The sequence below is a fragment of the Pelodiscus sinensis genome, chromosome 4 (assembly GCF_052426305.1).
Source record: "Pelodiscus sinensis isolate ZL-2025 chromosome 4, ASM5242630v1, whole genome shotgun sequence".
Lineage (NCBI taxonomy): Eukaryota > Metazoa > Chordata > Testudines > Trionychidae > Pelodiscus > Pelodiscus sinensis.
Genome location: NC_143055.1, coordinates 59,922,501 through 59,948,812, shown reverse-complemented (window position 1 = coordinate 59,948,812; position 26,312 = coordinate 59,922,501). Strand labels below are relative to the sequence as shown.

The following is a 26,312-nucleotide window of genomic DNA, read 5'->3' as shown; positions in this document are numbered from 1 at the left end:
AATTCTGTGGCTGCTGATACAAAGTATATCTTGTAAGTGTGTTCTTTACAGCCCAAAGTTACAGCTTCTTAGATTATTTTTTTATTTTAACATTACCCTAAATGTGAAGAGACCCCATTCAATACAGATAAAGGACATCTTGGCCATGAAGAACTTTCACATTAATTTCACACAAGATGCAATGAAAGGTAGGATGAGAATATGGAAGGGAAGGAGAGGAAAGTGGGGACAATATCATTAAGATTAAGCAGTTATTTGCAAACGTTAGTGCACAGCATGGTGAAGCAAGTAATACAAGTGGGACATGTGGATAGAATTAAGGCGTAGGATCTACCTTGCAAGCATCATGAAAGACGTGGGTTTTCAAGAGAGATGTAAAAGAGTAGAGGGCAGTGGCTGTGCAGACCAGACCCAGTTCCATAACTTTGCAGCTACATGGAAGAAAGTGTGGAGATAGTTGTGTAAGGAGCAGATGGAAAGGGTGGTAAAGCTGGCAATACTGGTGAAATCAAGCTTAGATGATATGGAAAAAATGTCCAGCTGAGACTAAAATAGGAAAATCAAATGACCTAAGCAAGAATTTGAATTCCTGTCTTTAAAAAGTGCATTAGTTCATTGTGTCACTTACAGTATCTAACACCACTATTGTTTGTTCAGTTTTATAGACTTCCACTTAGCTATCATATGTTTATGGACCAACTTACTTCTAATTTCCAAGTTTAACTTACCTTCCATCTCCATTGCTTTCAAATTTCTTTCCCAGCATTTCACATTCATACTCATTAAGATGCACACAGAGCTCAGTCAAAATATCTTTAAATTCTTCTTTGCTTATAAAGCCTGTATGGTTGGGGTCTAGCTCTTCAAACTCTTTCTGGAGATCATCCCAAAAATACTCCACCTACAAGAAACAAACCCCATACAATCCTGTAGTGTTCAGGATCTACACCCAGTTCTCTAACACAGCAGCATATACTCCTCGGCTGTGTCTAGACTGGCAAGTTTTTCCGGAAAATCAGCAGCTTTTCCGGAAAAACTTGCCAGCTGTCTACACTGGCCACTTGAATTTCCAGAAAATCACTGACGATCTCATGTAAAATCATCAGTAATTTTCCAGAAAAACTATGCTGCTCCCGTTCGGGCAAAAGACTTTTTCCGAAAGACTTTTGCCCAAAAGGGCCAGTGTAGACAGCATAGTACTGTTTTCCGCAAAAAAGCCCCGATTGCGAAAATGGTGATCGGGGCTTTTTTGCGGAAAACCATGTCTAGATTGGCCATGGACGCTTTTCCGCAAAAAGTGCTTTTGCGGAAAAGCATCCTGCCAATCTAGACGCGCTTTTCCGAAAATGCTTTTAACGGAAAACTTTTCCGTTAAAAGCATTTTCGGAAATTCATGCCAGTGTAGACGTAGCCCTCATGTAGTAATGATAATGTAGCATTCCTGCCCTAATCCTCATGCAGCTAGAGGCTTATGTTTTTCCTAAGGAAATGGATGGGACAGATTCTGGAGTCAGAGTTAATAAGATAGATTTTTTTGCTTTTAGTGACATCTGTGTCTAGAATAACTGCATTAACCTCTGCAGGGTATTGTAGATTTACCTGTGGCACACATGAGAATAAGATCTGTTCCAATGCCATTTCTATGGTTAGGAAATCTACAATGCTAATATTTAAAAATGAGATCTTCATCTGAACTTGATTAATGAAGGCCAAATTTTGGTCTTTATGCCTCTTTTTGTCCTCCCCTTTAATGTAGTTTTTTAAAGTTAAATTTGAAATATATATATAGAGGGCAAAAATGACAGAGCTATTATCCAGCCATCATAGGCATGAAGAGCTCACTTTCAATTTCTTAACCAGATCCTCTTTTCAGTGGCAAGGACACTGTCCACCTTGTATTTTCCTAAGTTAAAGGATATGAAACTGATCTGGTCTGGTTGCCAGCATGAATCAGCAGAGCAGCTCTGTATTTCCATGTACAACTAAAACCTGACTTCCCATAACAAACATACTGTGGACACAAACAAATCCATTTGCAACCCTGCCCACACAAATATTTTGTTTTCTTTTATTAGAAAAAAGTTCTGGGCTGTGCTTTCCTTTAAACATATCATCATACTGTATGATTCTTAGGGATTGTTAATGTTACACAATTTTTTTCTCGGTACATTTAACAAAGCTCAACATCATGCATTAAAAAAAAAAGTTTGCAAATTTCTTCTCGTGCACTAGTGGTCTGCGTTAGAATTTAAATAACTTATTAATTGTATTTATATTTAAGGAATAAATTAACTTTACACACTGCTGAAATTTAGTTCCAACTGGCATTACTTCTTTAAACTGGAATAGCTTACTTTTGCTCTGACCCTGTCCACCAGTATGTCAGAATCACAGCTGAGTTTTTTAGAACGCAGCCTGAAGTTATTGTCCCCTTTTCTGGGTGGATTAATCTTTGCATTGGGGAAGCATGATGAGCTGGAGGAGTAGCCAAAGTATCTCACAAACTCCATGAAGTCAAGGGTATTGTCCTGATTTGTAATTAAAGTTTCCCACAGCCTGCGGATTTCACCTCGAGTTACTTCAGGTTGGATGTCAAACCTTACATCAAAACATTGAAAAAGACAAATGTAATGACACTAGCAATATCAGTAGTAATAACTACTACAGGCCCGTATGCAGGAATTTCTGTGGTGTGTGTGTGTGTGTGTGCTTTTTTTTTTGTAAATGTGGACCGCAAGAGTGTGAATACACACCCCCATAATCTCCCTAGTAAGTGGGGAAATCAGCCCCAGCCTTCTTCCGGCCAGCCAGAGCATGGTGGTGGGGGAGGCTTGGGCAGTGCGCCCTCCTGCCTTTCCTTGGCCAGCTGGAGCATGCTTACTTGGGAGATCTTGAGAGGGGTACTTTTGCACCCTTTGCACCCACCCCCCACATATGGACCTGTATTAGGAGGAAAAGCAGAAAACTATTCGGTATATGACCCAAATCTCAAAGTACTTACAAAGCAAACTTCCAGTGTGGTCACTGATACCATTAGGAGTTTTGCTGAGTAAGGATTTCAGCTTTACACCAAGAGATAGCAGAAAGGTAAAGTGATAAAAGATTGAAACAAAATGCAGGACTATGTAGCACTTTAAATACTAACAAGATGGTTTATTAGATGATGAGCTTTCATGGGCCAGACCCACTTTCTCAGATCAAATAGCGGAAGAAAATATTTTCTTCCACTATTTGATCTGAGGAAGTGGGTCTGGCCCACGAAAGCTCATCATCTAATAAACCATCTTGTTAGTCTTTAAAGTGCTACATAGTCCTGTATTTTGTTTCAGCTACACCAGACTAACACGGCTATATTTCTATCACTGATAAAAGATTGTTATTGCTTCTTGGGGAAAAAAACCCTCTGGGCTAGGTCTTCAGCTGGTAGAAATGAGTATAACTCTGGAAGTTATCATCAGCCAAGAATCTAGCCCTAAGTCTTCACAGAAGCCTCAGTAGCCAGTCTCCTTACCGTTTCAAGAGAAGGTACATAGTCTCCTGAGTGAGGCGCTGGGTGTTCATTTCATCTAAATCTTCAAACTCTTTCTCTATTGGCTGGTAGCATTTAGTTAGTAAGCTTTTAATAGTCTTGAACAGCTTTGTGGGGGGGGAAGAAGATAGGTATGAAGGGTTATAAACAGAGATACTTTATTTGTAACTATCTTGGCACAAATATCTCCTGGAGTTTTTCTTTCAAACAAGGAGTTCTTTAGTAACTAACTGGTGACTATGGTTTTCCAAAAGCACAATTTCACTACCTCCTTACAGAGTTCAGAGGAATTCTGCTATGAGACAGGATGTAACCTCAGGATTTTTCCACTGAACATGGAAACTCAAGTACAATTAAGAGGTACATGAATTTTCCAGTTATTCAACTGGCAAATATATAAGCATAAACACAAATACCCACTCCAACTGCTTAGCAGCCAGAGCAGGCTGCTACTGAATGAGAAACCTTGGTGTAAGGGGGATGGTGCACTCTATACTCCTCCTATACACTTGTAACCGTAGTAATTGTCCCATATCTCCAGTTTTGTTTTCAATTGTCACATGTAATAACTTTAAGACATGCCTTGCAGAATTAGCATTGTTTTTTGTTTTCTTCCTCATTCATGCTATCAAATTAAAATGACACAGGGTCCAGTCCACCAAACATTTACATGGAAATTTACTTCCTTCATTTTATTTAGACTTCAGTACAAGGATGATGGAACAATTTTTGTAGTGGGGTGCTAAGAGCCATAGAATCAACCTGTACTCCCCATATATAATGAAAACTTCTTCAAGCTAGGGAGTGCAGCAGTTCCTCCAACACAACTTGTTCCAGCATACTTTTCCCCCTATATGCCGGCTTTCCATAAGCTTCATACAGTTGACTTGTGCCAGGAGCAATAGTATTACAAACTGTGGACCTAATCCTGCAAACACTTACACCTGTGATTTTCAATCATTTTTCATTTGAGGACCCCTAAAAATTTCAAATGATGGTGCCAGACCCCTTTGGAAATCTTAGCCATAGTGCGAAGATCCCAGATTGAAAACCACTGTTTTCTGGTAATGGCAATGTTTCATGGGCCTCTGAAACACAGACTGTAGACCACAGGTTGATAACCCCCATTTTGCACACACACTTAACTTTATGTACATGAGCTTCTTAATTTTATTCTTGAGAATATTCAGAAGTGTTTACAGGATCAGAAGTTAGTGGGGTGCACACTAGCCTTGATCAGAAAATCTGTTGTAAAATTGGACTCCAACTTCTGACTCTTTCCACACAACACTATTCCAAGGCAATGTGGTGAAGAGGTTGTGTAGAGTGTGTGTTGTATATAGTGCCATAACTGTGTATGCCATTTCACAGGCAAACAATATTGGACCTACATTTTGCTCTCACTGACAAGTCTCTAAAGCTAGCAGTAACACCACCGATACAGATCAGATTTTGGCCCACTAGAAAGTGCAGCTCTGTGTAGGCACATGTGCATTCCTGTATGGCTTTGTGTACACTGCGCAAGAAGCCTTTTGCAGAAGAGTTCTTCCACAAAAACTTCTTGCGCAAAAGCACGTCCAGACCTCAAAGTGCATGACAAAAGCAATGTGCTCTTGTGCAAGAGGGCGTCCACACTGCATGGACACTCTTGCGCAAGAAAGCTCTGATGGCCCGTGGCCAGACAGCCCGCCTCCATCACATCCATCTTATTTGCCTCCCTGAAGCATACAGGACAGAGAAGGAGCAATAAAATCAGCATAGTCTATGCTGGCTCATCTGATCCTGAGAAGCTGAAACATAGATATGAGGAGAGATCAGGATATGCGAGACTGCCACCGGCTGGCACCTATGTTGATTCGAACACACACACAGTCCCTGGAAGAGGAATTTCCCACTGAGAAAAGAATCCCCAGTAATTCCAATTTAGTTATCTCTCTTACAAGTGTAAATTAAGTTCACAACTCCCTTGTAAGAACTGGTCTCACAAAAGACAGACCAGCCCCATTTGGCATGACAGATAAGAAAGAGAAATACGTGACCCCATGAGTATAAAAGATGGGCCCAGCACACACTCACTTTGAGTGTCATTCTACCTTCTACCTGCTGGTCGGGTTAGGTGTTTGACCTCCCGAGGTTCTATGGGGACGCCCACCTCGTATTTTCGTCTTTCCTAGGAATTGAGGGACCAGCCCTGGCCTGACATGCTGGAGTCGAGAGGCACAGAAGGGGGTAAAAATGGTACCTGGATGTGGTCCTCTGTCTTAAGTGTACACGTAGAAAGAGTAAGCTGTTACTTGGTACCATTATTTCTATTTTTCTATCTTTATCTTCTTTGTAACCATTTTTAAAATCTATATTTTGCTAGTAGTTAAGAAATAGAACAATAGCCATTGCAACCATATGATTTATAAGCTTCCTCAATAAACCTGTAACTGTTTAAACTTTAACCTGACTCCTTCAGTTGCTGTAACAGAACCAAGCACAATTTAAAAGAACTTCAGCCGGTCATAAAGGGACAGATATAGGGAGAGCTTGGGCGTTTGGATCTGTGTCACACCCAGGTGGCACAATCCACTGGGGCATCTTTCAGTCTTTCCCCAAGGCTGCCCGCTGCGAAGGAATTACGAATTCTAGCAGCTGAAATCTAAGGTGTAATAAGCTCTTCCTATATAACGGGGCGTCTGTTGGCCTGCTGGCCACCCTCTGCGATGGGACCCAGGTCCTAGCAGTAAAGGCACGGACGTTAAACCTTTTCTCGGAAACATACACACACACACACTGCCCTGACTGTCGGCTGACATGGCCATTCTGTGAATGGCCATCATAGCACCTGTGCTTTTTCAGGTGCTCTGCGCAAGATACCCCCGTGGAGCGTCCACACTTGCCTTTTTATGCAAGAACTTTTGCCCAAAAAGGAGTTCTTCCTTGTGGGGAGAGGAATAACTGTACTGTCAAAAGCCTTTTCTTCTGCTGATTTACCTGCACAAAAGCACGCTTGAGGTGTGGACACTGTGCCATTTTTTGCGCAAAAACGGGTTGTTTTGCACAAAAACCTTGTAGTGTAGACGTACCTATAGGTAACCAAATCTATTGTCACCATCATGAACACAGGAGGAAAGAAAGCCACTCAGGCTGACCAGTCTGCAGCGGGGCTGACAGCCACTGTGGGCTTCAGGGCAAGGTGGGAAGGGGGCAGTGTTCCCTCTAAACTGTGTGGCAGCACATCTTAACAGGTGATTAATCAGCCCCTGCCCAGTCAGTCAGCTCCAGGCACAGAGCCCTGAGCCTCTAACTGGGCAGGGCTGATTAATCACCTGGGACACTGTGCTGCCATGCAGCGTAGAGGGAACGCTGGAAGGTGGCCGGGCTCTGTGCTCCAGAAGGAGCAGGGCCAAGGTTGGAAGGGTGGGACCCAGGGCCGCCAGCCCTGAGAGCTGGCTGGACTGCGGCGCTGTGCCCCTCCCCAGCCCTCAAAGATGGGGAGAGCAGTGCTCCGATGGCAGTTCAAAGGGGTAGTCGCCGGGAGCTCCAGGCTCCTTTGAAACACCAGGACTCTGTGCAGTTGTCCCCTTTGCTCCCCATGTCAGTGGGGCTGCCAGTCTGCAGTGAAAGTAGAGAGGACATAAAGACAAAACACTGTGCCTCTGAAATTGAGACAGGTAGGACAGGTGGTCCTTAGCTGCTATCCACAATACAGTTCATAGATTTCTTGCAGAATTTTGATCAAGAAGGGATCAGCTCAGGACACGCATTAGTTTCAAGGTTCCTCCCAAACCCATGTTTTTATGACTCAAAAAAGTAGGTTTACAATAACAAGTTACGTGTGTTGCCTGTACCTGCTTCGGAGTTCTTCCATAGGTGTATTTCACACTCTGGTTAGGGATATTTTCTTTCTGTTTCTGCCCATCGTTGTCTTCATTAGGTTCACACACAGAATTTGTTACAGATCTCTCATCAAAGAGACTAGGCAACCCTCTGCTGAAAGAGAATACAGTTAATTTAAGCTGCCTCCCTCCGATCATTCACTGGTGTCTTACAAGAATAGTTAATCCCAAACCCCTTCTTGTCTGCCTGTCAATGTGTCAAAATCCAGAAAAATGTCCAACAAGAGGTAACCAGCACAACTAGTTCACAGTACTACCTGTCTCTATGGCTTCATGCTATGTTGCTTCTAAAGGGGTAACCATAAGCATTGCATTGCTGTGTAACTGGTTGCATGATTTTCATGAATATTATGTCATCCTGATTTTATGCCACTTATAAGCCAAGAAGAGAGAATGGATTGCTACTGTGAAGTGCACACACTAGGGCAAAGCCCAGAAACATTGTTCCTGGAAGAGGCAGATTGTGTTTTTTTCCCCAGTGGGAGCTCCAGGAAGTGTTGTACCTTAGGATAGCTATGTAGCCTCACACAGCCACTGCTCTCAACCAATCACATGGACAATATGTGGGCTTGGCCCCTGCAGTAGGATCAATGGGGCAGGGCACATATAACCTAGCATTAGCCATGCAAATCCCTTTGGATTTAACAGGAACTGTGTGACTAAAACTCAGATTAAAAAAAATTGCAGAATAAAAAATCCAAAGTACAAAATGCCGAGAGTCCAGACAGAACCCCCACTGGCCTGCCTTTCTAACTGTGCAGTGATACCTATCCATAGCACATGTCTTGTATTTACCATATAGCAGGCTGTAAAATAGATTTTTAAAACATCATAATTCTCAAAGCAGTATAGCACACAGAGATACAGGCAACCTACATGGTGGGCACAGCTACACCAGAAGGGTTAAAGGGGAGACAGTCCAAATTCATCCAAGACCTGAAAATCTTGACATACGTAAACCCTACATGTATTAGATAAAAAGGCCAGAAAGAAAGGTGCCCCCTAATGAGTTTTTTTTGCGCTTGGGTGAGCGAAAGGGCTGCTTCAGGAGGCTAATAACTGAAAACCTTCCAGGCTTTTGTCCGGAGAAATGGCAGGCACTTTCCATCCCTTTGAAAAAAAAATAAATAAAGAAGGCCTTTTGGAGTCTTCACGAGAGATGTGGATTTTAGGGGGCGACCTTAGGTCATAGAGAACTAATCAAGCGAAAACAATAAGAAAATTAGCCTGACAGTCAGCAAGTATCTGAGGACTTTATCAAAAAGAATGAGGAATGGACAAATTCACTGGGAGCAAAGGATCAAATCTGCAAGGTGGCATTGTGTGGTGGGATTAAATTATTTATTCATTGTTAATTTATTTATTTATGTATGTGCAAATGACCTCGCTGCTGCAGGTGCTGAGGAGTTTCTGAAAAGACCCAGTTTTTGAGCCAAGCCTAGAATATTGGTCCATTTAACTCATTCTTTTCCTTAAGGCGATCAAACAGTGACTTTTATCTAGGAGATAGAGGAGGAAAAACCATATGTGTACGAGGAATGATGCGGCGTCTGAGCAGCACTAAGTACGCAAGTATTTCAGTCTCATTCAATAACACTGGGGGAGGCTCTGTGCAGTTTAATGTCCAGCAAATTAGCAAATGAATGCTTATGTCAATATGTGAAAAATCCCTAGTTGATTTAAACAGATAAAAAGCCTCTTGGGAAATAGCAGAAAATGCAAGCTTTTTCTTCAAACAAACAAACAAACAAACAAACAAACAAACAAACACCCGGAAACAATACCTAATACGTTTTACTGACACTCACAATAGTTGCAGAAAACAACAATTGTTTACATGGATGCTTGTTTCATATATATACATGAAATATTTGCAGTGTGGCCATTAGAAGAAATTAAGATGCCTTTGCCAGCCACTCTTTGGATCACATTTACTATTCAGAAAAAAACAGCTATTCTTAAATGCCATCCTTCCTACCCCTTTCTTAAAGGCCCAGGAAGTCTAAAGACTTGAAACCAGTCAGTATTTATTGTCTCTCTATCTCCTGTAAGATGAAATATGGAGATATAATAGATAGAAATCTTATTTTTCTCCAAGTTTAGACAAATAATAATCAAAGGTGAAAACTGTCATCCCATGTTGCTGTTGACCCAGCAGAGCAAAGTCACAGTGGGGATTCTGTGTAAGACATGACCCTGGGGAGAAAAGGAACACAAGAACTCAGCATGGGGGTTGAAGGCAAGAAGTTACACATACAAAACGATAGCATCACATCAGTTAATGTCCTGTGATGGGCAATCCTGCTGGTTTTGTGTCCTTCTGTACAGAAATATTTGGAATGTGAATGTATTTGGTAAATAAATCTTTTAACTAAATCCCAAAGGCTACATCTACACTGGCACCCTTTTCCGGAAATGCTTAAAACGGAACAGTTTTCCGTTATAAGTATTTCCGGAAAAAGCGCGTCTACATTGGCAGGATGCTTTTCTGGAAAAGCACTTTTTCCGGAAAAGCGTCTGTGGCCAATGTAGACGCACTTTTCCGCAAAAAAGCCCCGACCGTCATTTTCGCGATTGGGGCTTTTTTGCGGAAAAGACTACTGTGCTGTCTATACTGGCCCTTTTCCGGAACAGTTTTTCCAGAAAAGGACTTTTGCCGAACGGGAGCAGCATAGTTTTTCCGGAAAAACACTGACAATTTTACAGTAGATCGTCATTGCTTTTCCGGAAAAACAAGCGGCCAGTGTAGACAGCTGGCAAGTTATTCCGGAAAAGCGGCTGCTTTTCCGGAATAAGTGGCCCAGTGTAGACACAGCCAAAATGTTCGAAGGTACAGTACTAATAAGAGATGAATCAAGGCAAACATCAATAGCTGGTGTCAGAGTTTGTAAAACTGTACTGCCCCACAAGATGAACTGAAATCTCACCTGAGTTTTAAGCAGAAATGTGGGCCGATTCAAGAGAACCTAGCCACACAACACATTTGCCTGCTTCTCTCAAAATATCTCCCATGTTTTGGTCATTCTCAGAGCTTCCACCCTCATTCCAAAATAAATGCTTCAATGTCAAATGAAGAGGAATAGATGGTAATGAGAAAAATGGTGAGCCCACTGATATTCTCCATAATATCAAATTAAAGGATAATGGCCAAAAATGTCCTGGACCCACATGAAAACCTTGGACAAGAGTTCCCCTTATCACTAAAATATTAATTCAACATTTTATTTAAGGGGGCTGAATTAGAATACTAAAAATGCCAATAGTCCTGTTGCTATTTGTCTTCAAAGCTGTCAGGGAGCCTTCTGCCATGCTATACTTACACTCCTGCCAAAGTACCATGCACTAAATGATGTGCTGTGGAACCTGTTGAGCTTGAGCGAGATTTTGTGTAAAACAGTTTGACTTGACATTGTGTATATCTGGATATACAGATATTTTATCCAACAAAATGTATACTGTTGGGGCCAAATCCTACACCTTATTTATCAGAGTCTTTTGTTATCCAAATTCCCACACATTCAACACAGACGACAGGAATTAGCCATCAATGAATATTAACAACACTTTGCACTGCATTCTAGAAAACTATCCTGATGTCACAAACACAAAATCCTACAGAAATTAATGAGACTTTGGGAGATAAATTTTCAAACATGGGCACCTGTGTTGCACCTTAAAAAAATTTGCTGCACCTAGTCCACATGCAAACATTGACTTTTCTGCATGAAAAATGACTGCTACCTGAGCCACAGATATATATAACTTTGGCCTCCATAAAAATTGTAACTATCATTACAGGTCAATAATAATAGATAAAGTTTATTAACAAGCAATATCAAAAGGCTCCCGTGCCGACCTGAAAGCTCTTTATCGACCTCCCCGTTATGCCTCGTGGGATGAGGTTTACCGGGGAGGTCAATAAAGGGCTTTCATGTCGGCAGGAGAGCATCCAGACTAGCGTGCTGAGCCGACCAACAGCTGATCAGCTGTTGGTTGGCTACGCGCAGCAGCCATTTAAATTTAAATGAAGCCGCGATTATTTAAATCGCGGCTTCATTTCCCTTTGCCGAACAAACAAATCTACATGGCTCCGTCGATGGAGCCCATGTAGTTTAGACATACCCTAAGATATTCTGTCTTATTTTCTATCCCTTTCTTAATAATTCCTAACATTCTATTTGCCTTTTTGACTGCCGCAGCACACCGTGTGTACATTTTCAGAGAGCTATTCACGATAACTCCAAGATCTCTTTCCTGATTTGTCGTAGCCAAATTAGCCCCCATCATACTGTATGTATAGTTGGGGTTATTTTTTCCAGCGTGCATTACTTTACACTTATTCACATTAAACTTCATTTGCCATTTTGTTGCCCAATCACTTAGTTTTGTGAGATCTTTTTGAAGTTCTTCACAGTCTGCTTCTGTCTTGACTATCTTAAACAATTTAGTATCATCAGCAAACTTTACTACCTCACTGCTTGCCCCTTTCTCTAGATCATTTATGAATAAGTTGAATAGGATTAGTCCTAGGACTGACCCTTGGGGGACACCACTAGTTACCCCTCTCCATTCTGAAAATTTACCATTTATTCCTACCCTATGTTTCCTGTCTTTTAACCAGTTCTCAATCCATGAAAGGACCTTCCCTCTTAACCCATGACAATGTAATTTACACAAGAGCCTTTGGTGAGGGACTTTGTCAAAAGCTTTCTGAAAATCTAAGTATACAATATCTACTGGATCCCCCTTGTCCACATGTTTGTTAACCCCTTCAAAGAACTCTAAGGGTATGTCTACACTTGCAGCCTATTTCGGAATAGGGCTGCAAATGTAGGCATTCGGAATTGCAAATCAAGCCCGGGATTTAAATATCCCGCGCTTGATTTGCATCTTCCCGGCCGGGTGCCATTTTTGAAATTTATAAGTCCGGAATAACTGCCCGCGTCTACACGCGGCAGTGAAACTGGCGTTCAAAATAAAGCCCTATTTCAAACTACCTGTTATTCCTCTTGAGGTTTAACAGGTAGTTCGAAATAGGGCTTTATTTCGAACGCTCGTTTCACTGCCACATGTAGACGCGGGCAGTTATTCCAGGCTTGTAAATTTAAAAAAAAAAAAAAAAAAAGGCACCCGGCTGGGAAGATGCAAATCAAGTGCGGGATATCTAAATCCTGGGCTTGATTTGCAATTCTGAATGCCTACATTTGCAGCCCTATTCCGACATAGGCTGCAAGTGTAGACATACCCTAATAGATAAGTAAGATGATTTCCCTTTACAGAAACCATGTTGACTTTTGCCCAACAAATTATGTTCTTCTATGTGCCTAACAATTTTATTCTTAACTATTGTTTCAACTAATTTGTTCAGAACCAATGTTAGACTTACTGGTCTGTAATTGCCAGGATCACCTCTAGAGCCTTTTTTAAATATTGGTGTCACATTAGCTGTCTTCCAGTCAGTAGGTACGGAAGCCGATTTAAAGGATAGGTTACAAACCACAGTTCTGCAATTTCCCATTTGAGTTCTTTTAGAACCTTTGGGTGAATGCCATCCGGTCCCGGAGATTGTTAACATTAAGTTTTTCTATTTGTTCCAAAACCTCCTCTAATGACACTTCAATCCAGGACAGTTCCTCAGATTCATCTCCCACAGAGGACAGTGCAGGTTTGGGAATCTCCCCAACATCCTCAGCCATGAAGACTGAAGCAAAGAAATCATTTAGTTTATTTGCAATGGCTTTATCGTCCTTGATTGCTCCTTTTGTATCTTGATTGTCTAACGGACCCACTGGTTTGTTAGCAGGCTTCCTGCTTCTAATGTACTTAAAAAACATTTTCCTATTGTTTTTTGAGTTTTTGGCTAGCTGTTCCTCAAAACCTTTCTTTGCTTTTCTTATTACAGTTTTACACTTAATTTGACAGTGTTTATGTTCCTTTCCATTTATCTCACTGGGATTGGACTTCCATTTCTTGAAAGATGCCTTTTTGTCCTTCACTGCTTCTTTTACATGGTGGTTAAGCCACAGTGACTCTTTTTTAGGTCTCTTACTATGTTTTTTAATTTGGGGTATACATTTAAGTTGGGCCTCTATTATGGTGTCTTTAAAAAGTTTCCATGCAGCTTGCAGGGATTTGGCTCTCATCACTGTGCCTTTTAATTTCTGTTTAACTAATCTCCTCATTTTTGTGTAGTTCCCTTTTTTGAAATTAAATGCCAGAGTGCTGGACTGCTGAGGTGTTCTTCCCACCACAAGATTGTTAAATGTTATTATATTATGGTCACTATTCCCAAGTGGTCCTGTAATAGTTACCTCCTGGACCTGATCCTGTGCTCCACTCAGGACTAAATTGAGAATTGCCTCTCCCCTTGTGGGTTCCTGCACCAGCTGCTCCAAGAAGCAGTCATTTAAGCCATTGAGAAATTTTATTTCTGCATCTCTTCCTGAGGTGACATGTACTCAGTCAATATGGGGATAACTGAAATCCCCCATTATTATAGAGCATTTTATTTTGGTAGTCTCTCTAATCTCCCTTAGCATTTCGATGTCACTATCACTGTCCTGGTCAGGTGGTCGATAATATATCCCTACTGCTATATTCTTATTGTTAGAGCATGGAATTACTATCCATAGTGATTCTATTGAACATGTTGATTCATTTAAGATTTGTATTTCATTTGATTGTACGTTATCTTTCACTCCGCCACCCACACGGCCTATTCTATCCTTCCGATATATTTTATATCCTGGTATGATTGTGTCCCACAGATTTTCCTCATTCCACCGGGTTTCTGTGATGCCTATTATGTCAATCTCCTCTTTTAATACAAGATACTCTAGTTCACCCATCTTATTAGTCATACTTCTAGCATTTGTGTAGAAGCACTTTAAAAATTTGCCACTGTTTATTTGTATGCCCTTTCCTGATGTATTAGATTCCTTTGTATGTGGTTGTTTGTCTGCTCTAGCCCCTTGTTTGTCCTCTTCCCTCCTCTCTTTTTGACTACAGCCTAAAGAATCTCTATCAATGGATTCTCCTCTAAGAGAAGTCTCCCTCCAATTTACATGCATCTCCGCACCAATCGGCTTTCCCCCATCTGTTTAAAATCTGCTCAATGGCCTTTCTAATGTTCAGTGCCAGCAGTCTGGTTCCACCCTGGTTTAGGTGGGGCCCATCCTTCTTGTATAGGCTCCCCCTCTCCCAAAAGTGTCCCCAGTTCCTAATACAGTAAATCTAAATCCCTCCTCCCTACACCATCGTCTCATCTACGCATTGAGACTCTGAAGTTTTGCCTGCCTACCTGGCCCTGCGCGTGGAACTGGAAACATTTCCGAGAATGCCACCATAAAGGTCCTGGATTTCAGTCTCTTTCTTAGCAATCTAAATTTGGCCTCCAGGACATCTCTCCTACTCTTTCCTACGTCATTGGTACCTACATGTACCATGACCATTGGCTCCTCCCCAGCACTACACATAAGCCTATCTAGATGCCTCGAGAGATCCGCAACCTTCGCAACAGGCAGGAAAGTCACCGTACGGTTCTCCCGGTCATCACAAACCCAACTATCTATGTTTCTAACCATCGAATCACTCACTATTAACACCTGCCTCATCCTAACAACTGGCGTTCCCTCCCCCTCAGAGATATCACTAGTGCGAGAGGATACCGCAACATCCTCTGGAAGGAGGGTCCCAACTATGGGATGGTCTCCCTCTGTGCCCATTGAATGCTCTGCTCCCCTGAGCCTTTCATCCTCCTTAAGAGTACTGGGGCTCTCAGACTGGAAGTGGGACAGAACTACAGTGTCCTGGAAAGTCTCATCAACATAGCTCTCTGCCTTCCTTAGCTCCTCCAGTTCAGCCACCCTGGCCTCCAAAGCCTGAACTCGCTCTTTGAGGTTCAGGAGCTTCTTGCAACGGTGCACACATATGCCACCCGCCCACAGGGCAGGTAATCACACATGTTACACTCGACGCAATAAACAGGATAGCCCCCACTCTGCTGCTGGGCTTTTGTCTCCATTTTTCTTATGAATAAGTTTAATTATAAACTGGGCTTCTTTTTAAATGTCTTGAATATAGATTATTATAAAAGTTATGTTTAAAGAAGGTCAGAAGTAACTAGCGCCTCTAACCTCCCTCTCAAAACTCCCTGTTCGCAAGTTCCCTGGTCGCTGACTCACAGTCTTATAAAGCCCTGGTAGCCCCGCCCCTGACTAAGGCTCAGCCAATTAACAGAGACTTCTAGATTTCAAATCCTTAGAAGCTCACGGCTTCCAGCTGCCGGCCATAGCACATGCTCCTTCAAACAAACAAACAACCAACCAACCAACCAACCAACCAACCAACCAACCAACCAAACACAAACTCAGCACACAGCAAGTAACCCCCCACCCCCCACCCCCCACCCACAAACACACACTACAGACAGCCACTTACGTCAAGGGTCCCGTATTTACTCCTCCTTTACCTGGAGAACTCTCTCTCAAAACTCCCTGTTTGCTGCTCCTGTTCGCAAGCCCATTTATTATATTTATTTATTATACAAGGACCTATTATATGAAAGGATCCTTAAGTTTGACCCCAAGCTGCCCTACAGACTTTAACTCAAGCTGCTAACAACTTAAACACCAAGCTGAGGAGTCTTAACTACTATTTTAACCCAAGTCAGCTAATACAGGGAACTAACCCATGTTAAGAACATATCTCTTTTCTGCAGTTTAGACATGCCCTACATTTGCAAAGCTCTGCATAAAATTGGCTTTATCAGAAACAAAGTCAGATTCTTACAGCACAGAAGCCTTATCTAGCATAAATCAGTTTTGAAATCTATCTTAATTTTCTGCATGTCATTTATCAATCCACTGGTAGTCAATCTAAACATACGATGAGCTATTAACCCTGCCAACATCATTAGCATGTTTTGGCAAACAGTTGGTACAATTCAACTATGGACTTGAATTCTTTGAGATGGACTTAACACAGGCCCAGAAAGAAGTGTGGAACAAAGGCAAATTTATGCCATCTATGCAGCTCCCCTCTTCTGGAATCATCCTTGGCACAGTCTGAGATAGAGGAGATCACAGACTTCAGTGGGGTCTCCCATTCACTCTAGCAAACAGTTTGGCCTATACAGTTCAATAGATGCTTTTCTAGTCACTACCCAAGGCCCAGTCATAAAGAGATTTTGTAAAATAGTGCTTGTTTCAGGAATATGCTGATATCAGTGGGGCTGGAAAGTATGGGGTGTAAATTTACCAAATGCATCCCTCTATGTTTAGCTACTCCTGGATGATGTAAACACCAGCATCCACATTAACACCTATTCACACACACTCAGGAGATTAACATCTGCCCAATACAACTTTTAAGAGTTCACCCACAAAACTCACTAGCGTCAGCATGATTTTTCCAGAAACGTTCTGTTGCATGTGTGCGTGTTAGCTTCTTCAAATTACATACACAGGAGCTGGGCCACATCTGGTTGCCTGCAGTTCTTGAGTGCAGGCTCTTCTATGTGCATATGTAATTTTGTGTGGATCTCAGCAGAGAAGCCACTGAAAAATTCTGTTATTTGAGAAGCTCTTAGAGCCAGCTGCATCCCATTTTCACATATAAAAACATACAGCGAATATTAAAGTGATATTTACTGGAAGAAACGTAAGGGTAAGGCAAATAATGAAACCATTAGGAAACCCCACGTTAAGGGCTAGATTGTCTCTAGCCACTGTGCATGGCTCAAGAACTGCCCTATCCTTGTATTTTTGGGGCTGAAGAGGTGGCACAAACAGAGCAGGCTCAGAACAGATGTGTCAGCAGATTGTACTCCCCCTGCTGGGGAGTTCTGGGAAGGAACGTGCTTCCTGAGAAAGCTCTGCCTGAAGCGATGCTCTTAGTCACATCCCAACTCAGACCAGTCAGACCCTGCATATCATACAACCAATAAAAAAGCAGACACAATAGACTAGCATCTGGATGCCTTATCTTGAAATTCCTTCATACCCAACATTACCAGTGTTGCATGAGGCAGGACTATAATATTGGGGAGAGAATACCCTCGCACTGAAAGGGGGAGGGAGGAGCTAAGATTCTATGGGTGGAGGAAGTCTCATACCTTCACCCAGACTGGGCATGCTCCAAGTGCTGGAACAGTATAAAAGGCAGCAGAACAGCTCAGTCTGGGTGGACCAGTGAAAGAGAAGGACCTCCTGCTGGAGTGCCTGAACTGCTGCAGCCATCCATCCATCCCTCCCTCCTCCCCCCCCCCCCCCAACTGTGAGAACCGCAGACGCGGGAGACAGCCACCATGCAACCCCTGTGGAATTCCAGGGAGAAGCAGCTGCCGGAGAGCTGGAAGACCCAGCTACCACATGGGATGTTGATTCATCCAGAGCGGTAGGAAGTAACCTAGGGAGGGTGCAGGAGCGGCCTCTGCCACCCAGGCATTCTTGGTGTGTTTCGGCTGGATTCCCTGACGAGGGAGTAGCAGACCGTGCTGCTGCTCACAGGGCCCTGGGTTGGGACCCAGTGGAGCAGCGTGGGGCTGGGTCCCCCTACCAGGATGTTAGCCCCCAAAATGGCCACTGATTCTGGCCAGTAGGACATTCTGTCCTAGACTAAGGGCTACAATTTACTTACTCTGGCCAGTAGGCCATACTGTCAGGGGTTGAGGGCTACTATTCACTGACTCTACCCAGTAAGACATACTGCCTGGGTTCAGGGCTATTATTTGCTGATTCTAACCAGTAAGATATACTGCCCTGGGTTGAGGGCTGCTATTTATTGACTCTGGCCAGTAGGCCACACTGTCCTGGATTTAGGACTCCTATTTCCTGACCTTAACCAGTAAGACATACTACCCTGAACTGAGGGCTAAAGCCTGACTCTGGCCACAGAGCAACACCACCTGATAAGCAGGGCCGCTTATGGACTTGGGGATACCCGGAGACTGGGGAAGTTTTGCAGGTCATAGAGATGGCCAACTGCCTTGTGGCTGAGGAGGCGGTGTCTGCACCCCAGAATGTGGTCACCCCAGTGATGGGGTGCATGTGTGCTGCCACAGGCTCAAAACAGGTGCTTTATGGTTCATTACTACTAAACTCTGAATATCTTATAACTTAATTTTTTTGATTAAGTTCTTACTGAACTGGTGATAAACAGTCTCTTACAAGGGCAGGCAGTATTGCCTAGTTGAAAGGAACTGGACTTCAATTCAGGGGACTGGGACCTGAACCACTAGCTTTCTGGGTGATTTTGAGAAAATCACAAAACAATTTTTCTGCTTCATCTTCCTCATCTGTGAATTGGGACAATGATATTTACCTCCTTTTATAAAGCAATTTTAGATCTATCAATGACAAATGCTAGAAAATGCTCAGTATTATTTTTATTATTAATTAGTTATTATTTTAAATTTTCTATAGGAACAGCATTTGGAAATATAGTGGTTTAAATTCTGCCCCCACAGTGCTTGAAACCTGCCAGAACTCCACAGTCCAGGCCATTAAAATGTAATGAGATTGTACTTCTCTATAACACAAAAGGGAAACATCAGTACCAAAGTGATCTGATCCTGGATTTGATATTCATGCACAAAAAAGTGGAACAAGACGACATGGGATATTTGGGAATTTTGTGCTTTGAAGCAAATTAATTACCATTTGCTGGTGAATTAATAGAGTTTACACTTTAACAAACTCATGGCCACTTGTTCCTGATGATATATATGAAAACTGCATTAGACTCAGTATTGCAAACACTTGGGAAATGTCTATACTGCAGAGTTTTTCTGGAAAAACTCCAGTTACGTCCATACTGCAATTGCATTTTTTCAAAAAAAATCAAAAGAACAGAGGGTTTTTTCTGACATTGGTAAACCTGTTTCTACGAGGAAAAAGCCTTTTTCCGAAAGAGCTCTTTTGGAAAAAGGCGTGTGTGGACACAGAAGAGGGAGTTCTTTTGAAAGAAGAGGAAAGAGGAAAAAGCACAAGTGCCCTGGTGGCCACTCCGTCCATAGTAATCACAGCTGAAATGAACGATAGTGTCCATTCAGTGTGGACGCTATCTTTTGAAAAAGCAGATTGCTTTTTCAATGTGCTTTTGCTGTGTAGACACTTTGGAAGATCTCTTCTGGAAAAGCTTCTTCCGAAAGAAGCCTGCAGTCTAGACATAGCCTTGCACACATGCTTAACTGGGCATATCAATATCACATTGAATCCAATGGGGCTATGCACATTCATAAAGTTAAAGCACAGACTTATGTATTTGCAGGATTGGGGCCTTATTCTGTAAAAAAATAGCAGTTTCAGAAGGCTGTAATAAGTAGGCTACAAATATCCTGTTTCTGTATTCTAATGGGATTGGAATATCTTTGGAAGTTGTGTAACTGCATGCCTGTACCTCAGACATGACTCCAGTTTGCTCAGAAAGTTTAAATTAACTGAATATATGACATTATCATTTTGTAAGGTGAACATTAACACAAGGAAAATAATAGGAGAGTAAATGGGCAAAAGTACTTGCTGGAAGAAGACCTGCAGGCGCAAGGTCTCAATGCTAAGAGGTCAAAGTACAAGGAGCTTCCAAGAAAAAATATGGGTGACAAAAGTTAGTAAAGATCTGAAATAGAAAACAGAACTAGGCAGGAAATGAAAAAAGATGTTTAATGAAGCAGATAAATTATAATATGCAAGTGATAAGGTAACAGAGATAAACAACCCTAGGAAATTATGCTATCTTAAAGGAATTAAAATTAAATAAGGTTTCTACAAATAAATCCAAAAAAGAGATAAGTGAGGGAAAAATTAGGAGTGCTATTTAATTCATAAGCACCCTTTATTTGCTGACACTAGTTAACAGGATGGGGGTAGGATCACCATGCACTTAGGGTGCATCTACACTGTACCCTTACCTCGAAATAAGCTATGCAATTTGTGTAGCACCAAATTGCGTAGTTTATTTCAAAATAAAGCACTATTCCAAAACGTCCCATAACTCTCGTGGAATGAGGTTTACAGAGACATCGGAATAGCGAGCCCGTTATATTTTGAAATAATGGTCATGTTCAAAAGACGCAGAATAGCTATTTTGGGATACTTCCAGTATCCCGAAATAGCGCCGCAATGTAGATGTAGCCTTAGAAGCGAGGGCTACACTACAGCTTTTTCCGATTTTTTTTTGGAAGAGGCTTTTCCAAAATTTGGCCTGTCTACACCTGGGCCACATTTTGGAAAATCCCCCTCTTTCGGAAGATCCCTTCTTCCTCATGGAATGAGGAAGACAGGGCTTCCGAAAAAGCATGTTTGCACTTCTGCAAAAAAAAGAAGAGCAAACATGTTCCTTGGATGCAGCAGAGTTTTTCTGGGCTATTTCTGGTATCCCGGAAAAAATCTGCAGTGTAGACATACCCAGAGGGGGTCAGTGACCAGGCAAATTTCTATACCGTGAGAGGTGATTTCTCTTTACCTGGAGTATCCGTACTTGCTTTAGCCTCTAGTTGGTTTGGTTTATGTGAGGCGGCTGAGAATGAGGGGTTGTCATTTGTAAAATTATTAGTAGAGAGAAGCCCAGATCTGAACCACAAGTATATTAATACTCCAAAACTTTTGAGTAAACTGAAATCCCAAATTTTATCTTGATAATGGTCTGGACTAAAGCCTGAGATCAGAACATTTCAGAACTTTGTGGAGGTTTGGCTCCAGACATAGGTTTATTTCTAGTTTTAGATAATAGATGGGCAGAGGAAAGGGGCTTGGGGAAGATATACTGGAGAACAAGGAGTACTGTTGTGTTTCTATTTCTAGATCAGTCTTGGCTGGCACCTTAAACCAGGGCTATTCAACTGACCCCAGCTGATCCTGGGTTCTGGGGAAATGCCATGGAAGACCAGGATCAGCTGGGGACTCCCCAGCTGATCCTGGCTCCCCACGACATTTCCTGGGCTCCAGCAGCTGCCCTTTTGAATCATGCAGATGAGTGGTTTAAAGGGAAAGCCGCCATAGAGCTGATCTGCAGATCAGCTGTGCAGCGGCTGTCCCTTTGAGCCATGCATTTGAACAATTCAAAGGAGCAGCTCCGGGGAGCCGGGGGGCAGCTGGGGAGTCCCTCGGCTCTCCAGGAAATGCCGTGGGGAGCCAGGATCAGTAACATGGAGCCTGGGGTCAGCGGGGGACTCTGAGTCCTCCACTGATCCTGGGCTCCATGGCTTTGAAATGCACAAGAACCCCTGCTGGGGACTCTTGTGCATTTCAAAGAAGGCATTGCCCCGCGTCAGCGGAACTTTCTGCTGGCAGGGGCTCTTGCACATTTCAAAGGAGGAATGTGGAAGTGTCTATTGACTCATCGACCAGTCGATGGAAATTCTGTCAACTAGTCAATTAACCACATTTTAACATCCTTAATTCAGACACTAGCACCTGATAGCTCAGGCTAGCTAGCAGTACAGAGCAGTTTGGACAGCAGGACACTTGTGTCAGAATGCTTAAGTAGAGGGTATTGTGTAAAAAAGGTTTTATAACAGGATGGAAGGGGGACGTCACTGTTTTTATGTTCTTATCTTCATTTTTAACTTGTTTTCACATTAGTCCTTAGTACATGGGACCACTCAGGTATGTCTGATCCATATTACACACACTCGAGGAAAAGTGATAGGAGCTGCTATTTGTCCCCTCCACTCCTCAGGGAAGCCAGGGCCCAAGCCAGCACAAGTTATAGCAAATTTAGGGCTCATCTAATTTTCACCAGCTGGAACAGGGTTGTTACACCATCCCAGATACACTGGAGTCCTACCTGCTCTGGTCACAAACCCTTCAACTCCCAGTTATCTCCTTATTCTGGGGGAAGAGAGGTTTGGCAGAAGGATAGAAGGCATAGAGCCAGCGATGCCAGCTTATTCCACCCCCAAAAAATCTCCTATACAAGGGGAATCTCCAGTTGCCCTTCTAAGGCAGCTTTCCAGCTGTTTTGTGCAGCAAAACCTGACCCATTGTTTGTCAAATTTGTGTCTTAGTTAAGATGGGGAATTTTCAGTTAACTTTTATTTTTCATCTTTTATTTAACAGCTAAGAGTCCTGGACAGCTGGTGAGAAGGACTCTTGTTTAAAGTTACCCTTAGACATGTGATTGCTGGAATCTATACACTTGGTAATGTCAATGTCAAAAGATTTGGCAGAGGTAAGGCTACTATTCCAAATGTAGTACTTTTAATAGAACACCTTACTTAGAAACAGATCACCTGACTGAACTGCACATAGTTCATTTTACTTATGAAAGGATCATTGACCCTTCCACAAAAAAGGTGAAAGCTATTGTACTTCTCTGGAAAGTTCTCTCACAGACAAGAAACAGGTTGGAAAAGCTATGCTGCTTCAGCTTTAATTCCAAAAAGAGTTAAATAAAACTATTTTTTCAAGTTGTGACACTCATTTCCACTTTGCAGAGGAAGTATGTCATTCATGTTTAGTTTACAGACGGTGTGCCTGTGTGGGTACATTTATAACTCTGGCCAGGGTTTATTCTACAATTGGAAGTTTCAACTGACTCCTGAATTATAAAAAATATAGTACTAACATAATAATTTGGTTCTGTTTTGCCAAAACACAACATATACTAAAGGTCAAATCAAACCACACTGTTTAAATCATCTGGCTATAGAGGAGATATTGCGCCCCCTGCAGCTAAATGCCCAGAAGTTCAGTCTTTCACATTATTGCTTCAAATTTACAAACTAGTTCACATGTCTTGTAACTTCAGTGTCATTGCTTCTCCTATTAAAATTATGCCTCTTTTACTCATGGACAATAATCAGCAGCATTTGATTTCGTGGATTGTGATATTTTTGTCTAGACAGAACTATAGCTTTCCTTTTACTTCTACTTTCATTCAGGCAAAAATAACTGAATTTGAGACTGCTAACTTTCTCAGCAAAAAAACCTACTCCTTGTGTTCTGTTTCACCTTAAATAACCTTCACATGGTCACTGCATAACATTTCATTACTCTGCAAAAAGAAATTTCATTGCACAGTACAAATAAAATAAAAACTTTGCAACTCAAATTCTTGCTTATAACTTACAATCAATTTTTTGAAGGCGGGGGGAAAAGGGGTGGTTGGAGGAAAGGAAGAGAAAGAATTAGGAGTTTGTAATTTATTTACCCAAGAAAGCTCTGCTCAAATGCATCATCTGGTTTTCTGTAAGGTCCTATTTTTCAACTTAGTTTTACAGCTGGTGTGACTGAGGTCAAGTGATATGTCATTCTGTCAGATCACACAGTGAGTCAGGGGCTCTTCCCGGATTAGAACTATTCCACATGGCCTTCTGAAAAGATTTCTAAGAAATGTCAGAGCTGACTGTCTGCTGTTTAAAGCATAGGTTTAAAAGTCTTAGACATCTCAGTCAAAGGTATTGTAAATATAGGAACAAAGCTGGTCAATGCTTGACAGTGAAATTTTAATAATGGTGAACCAGACTCCAGTACTAAAATAATTAAATAGGTCAAAACAAGCAATCCTTTTGAATTAGGAGTTCTATTTTGGACATATTTCAAGGACAAGAAAGGAAGTTTTGGACTCATCAGTTATTACTGAAATGGTCAAAGCTGTTAAGTTCAGTGTAGTTTTGGCAAGGCCTGAGAACGAAATGGCTCTGAAATTTACTTAAAATCAAAGTTCTCTTATCTGTTGGAATTCATGCTTGGAAGCTTACACAGAATCTAAGGGTATGTCTAGACTTCAAGGTTTTTTCAGGATAACGTATCCCAGAAAAACTGCTGTATCCAGGGAACACGTTTGCTCTTCCGCTTTTTTTGTGGAAGAGCAGATTTGCTTTTTCAGAAGCCCCATCTTCCTCGTTGCACGAGGAAGACGGGATCTCCCAGAAGATGAGGTTTTTCTGAAATTTGGCCCAGCGTAGAAAGGCCAAATTTTGGAAAAGCCTCTTCAGAAAAAAAAATGGAAAAAGGTATGAACGCATCTTGCATACTTTTTTCTGAAAAAAAAAAAGGTGTCATATATACATACCCTAACACACCACAGGGGTAAGGACTGAAATAGCCACTTTACTATGCACAATACAGGAAAAAAAGTCTTATATTATGGGTCTCAATCTTGTTTCTCTGTTAACAACATGAACATTTTCTCAGGCCAAACTCTCTTTATAATGAAGTGTAAAGTGAACACACCCCTTCATATTCTCAGATGTCTGGGAAGGAAAAACGATCAATGCATGTAGAGCGCGGTCTGTGCATGCGCAGCGTGCCAAACTGTGCAGCTGGCGAGCAGGGCTCTCTGCCGCTTGTCAAGCTCTGGTTATGTATATATTGTATATAAAGTGTTTTAACCCTTTTTATTGTACATACTGTATACAGTATACTGTAATGTTTTAGTTTTTTTAACCGTTTTTTACCCTTTTCGCTCAGTTCAGCTGCTGCCGCTACTGCCCTGTGACTCGTTTTTTGCTGAAGCTCACTCACTAGGCTCTTGCCATTTTGATGCCGGACTATTGGGAGTGCCGTACGATTGGTTGCCGGACTATTGGAGTTTTACTGTATAAATATTACAAGAAATACTTGTAGACGATAATACTCATCACAGCATTAAGCACTGAACCATGCTTTCCATACTGACTACTTTAGATGGGGTTAAAACACAGACAACAAAGGATTTCATAGAATCATAGAATACTAGAACTGGATGGGCTCTTGAGAGGTTATCATGTTCGGTCCCCTCCACTTACAGCAGGACCAAGTACAATTTAGATCATCCTGGATATATGTTTGTCTAACCTGATCTTATAAATATCCAATAATGGAGATTCTACAACATCCCTGAGCTGTTTATTCCAGTGTTTAACCACCCTGACAATTAGGAAGATTTTCCTAATGTCCAACCTAAACCTCCCTTGTTGCAATTTAAGCCCATTGCTTCTTGTCCATCATCAGAGATTAAGAAGAATAATTTTTCTCTCTCTTCCTTGTACAGGTTGTACCTCTCTTAACTGGGACTCTTTGGCCCAGCAACATCTGTGATCCAGGAGGATCACAGATGTTCCTGGACCACAGAGTCCAGGTATAGGGAGATCTTGCCATGGGATAGGCGCGCAGCAGGAGGGACCAGCGACTCAACTGTGAGCCCCACAGGAGGTGGAGGGTGGCGCAGTGCAGAGATCTGGCCCCAAGAGCTGGACAGTAGCAGGGGGCCGGTGGCAGGAGCCAGGGAGCTCTGGCCCTAGCTGCGCATCGGCAGACCCAGCTGTGCAGCTCTGGCCCCAGGTTGCGTAGCTCCAGTTCCGGCCACACAGCTCCAGCCCTGGCAGCAGTGGAGCCAGTGGGAGCTAGAGAGCTCCAGCTCAGGAAGCAACGGCTAGTCAGGCTGCAGCCCTAATTGGGGGGACAGCAGAAGAGTGGTTTAGCACAGACCAGGAGGGGAAGGATCTCCCCTGGTCTGGCAAATCTCCTTATTTGGGACCAGTCAGGTCCCAAGGGTGACGGACCAGGGAGGCCCAACCTGTAACACCCTTTTAGGTACTTTAACGCTATTATCATGTGCCCTGTCAGTTTTCTCTTTTCCAAATTAACAGGCCAAATTATTTCAGTTCCTCAGAGGTCATCTTTTCTAGACCTTTTATTATTTTTGTTGGTCTTCTCTGGACCTTCTCCAAATCTTTCCTGAAATGTGGTGCCCAGAATTGAACACGATACTCCAAATGAGGTTTAATCAGCACAGATTAGAGCAGAAAAATTACATCTTGTGTCTTGCTTATAACACTTCTGTTAATGCATCCCAGAATGATGTTTGCTTTTTTGCAACACTGTTGGCTCATATTTAGCTTGTGATCCACTATGACCCTAGATCGCTTTCTGCATTACTCCTTCCTAGACAGCCATTTCCCATATTGTATGTGT

At 42.2% G+C, this 26,312-nt stretch overlaps 1 protein-coding gene across 3 annotated transcripts in view; it reads right to left on the bottom strand.

Moving 5' to 3' along the window:
* The window catches only part of LOC102445674 (EF-hand calcium-binding domain-containing protein 6-like), a 114,314-nt gene that overhangs the window by 11,340 nt on the left and 76,662 nt on the right, over positions 1-26,312 (bottom strand). For 2 of the 3 annotated variants that reach the window (XM_089777895.1, XM_075930302.2), the window contains 4 exons: positions 7,366-7,507; positions 3,512-3,636; positions 2,355-2,598; positions 729-901 (listed from right to left, as the gene is read on the bottom strand). In XM_089777895.1, the coding sequence (XP_089634021.1) occupies positions 729-901; positions 2,355-2,598; positions 3,512-3,636; positions 7,366-7,507 (684 nt within the window). The remainder of the gene's footprint in view (positions 1-728; positions 902-2,354; positions 2,599-3,511; positions 3,637-7,365; positions 7,508-26,312) is intronic. The other variant, XM_075930303.2, reaches the window with a different exon arrangement.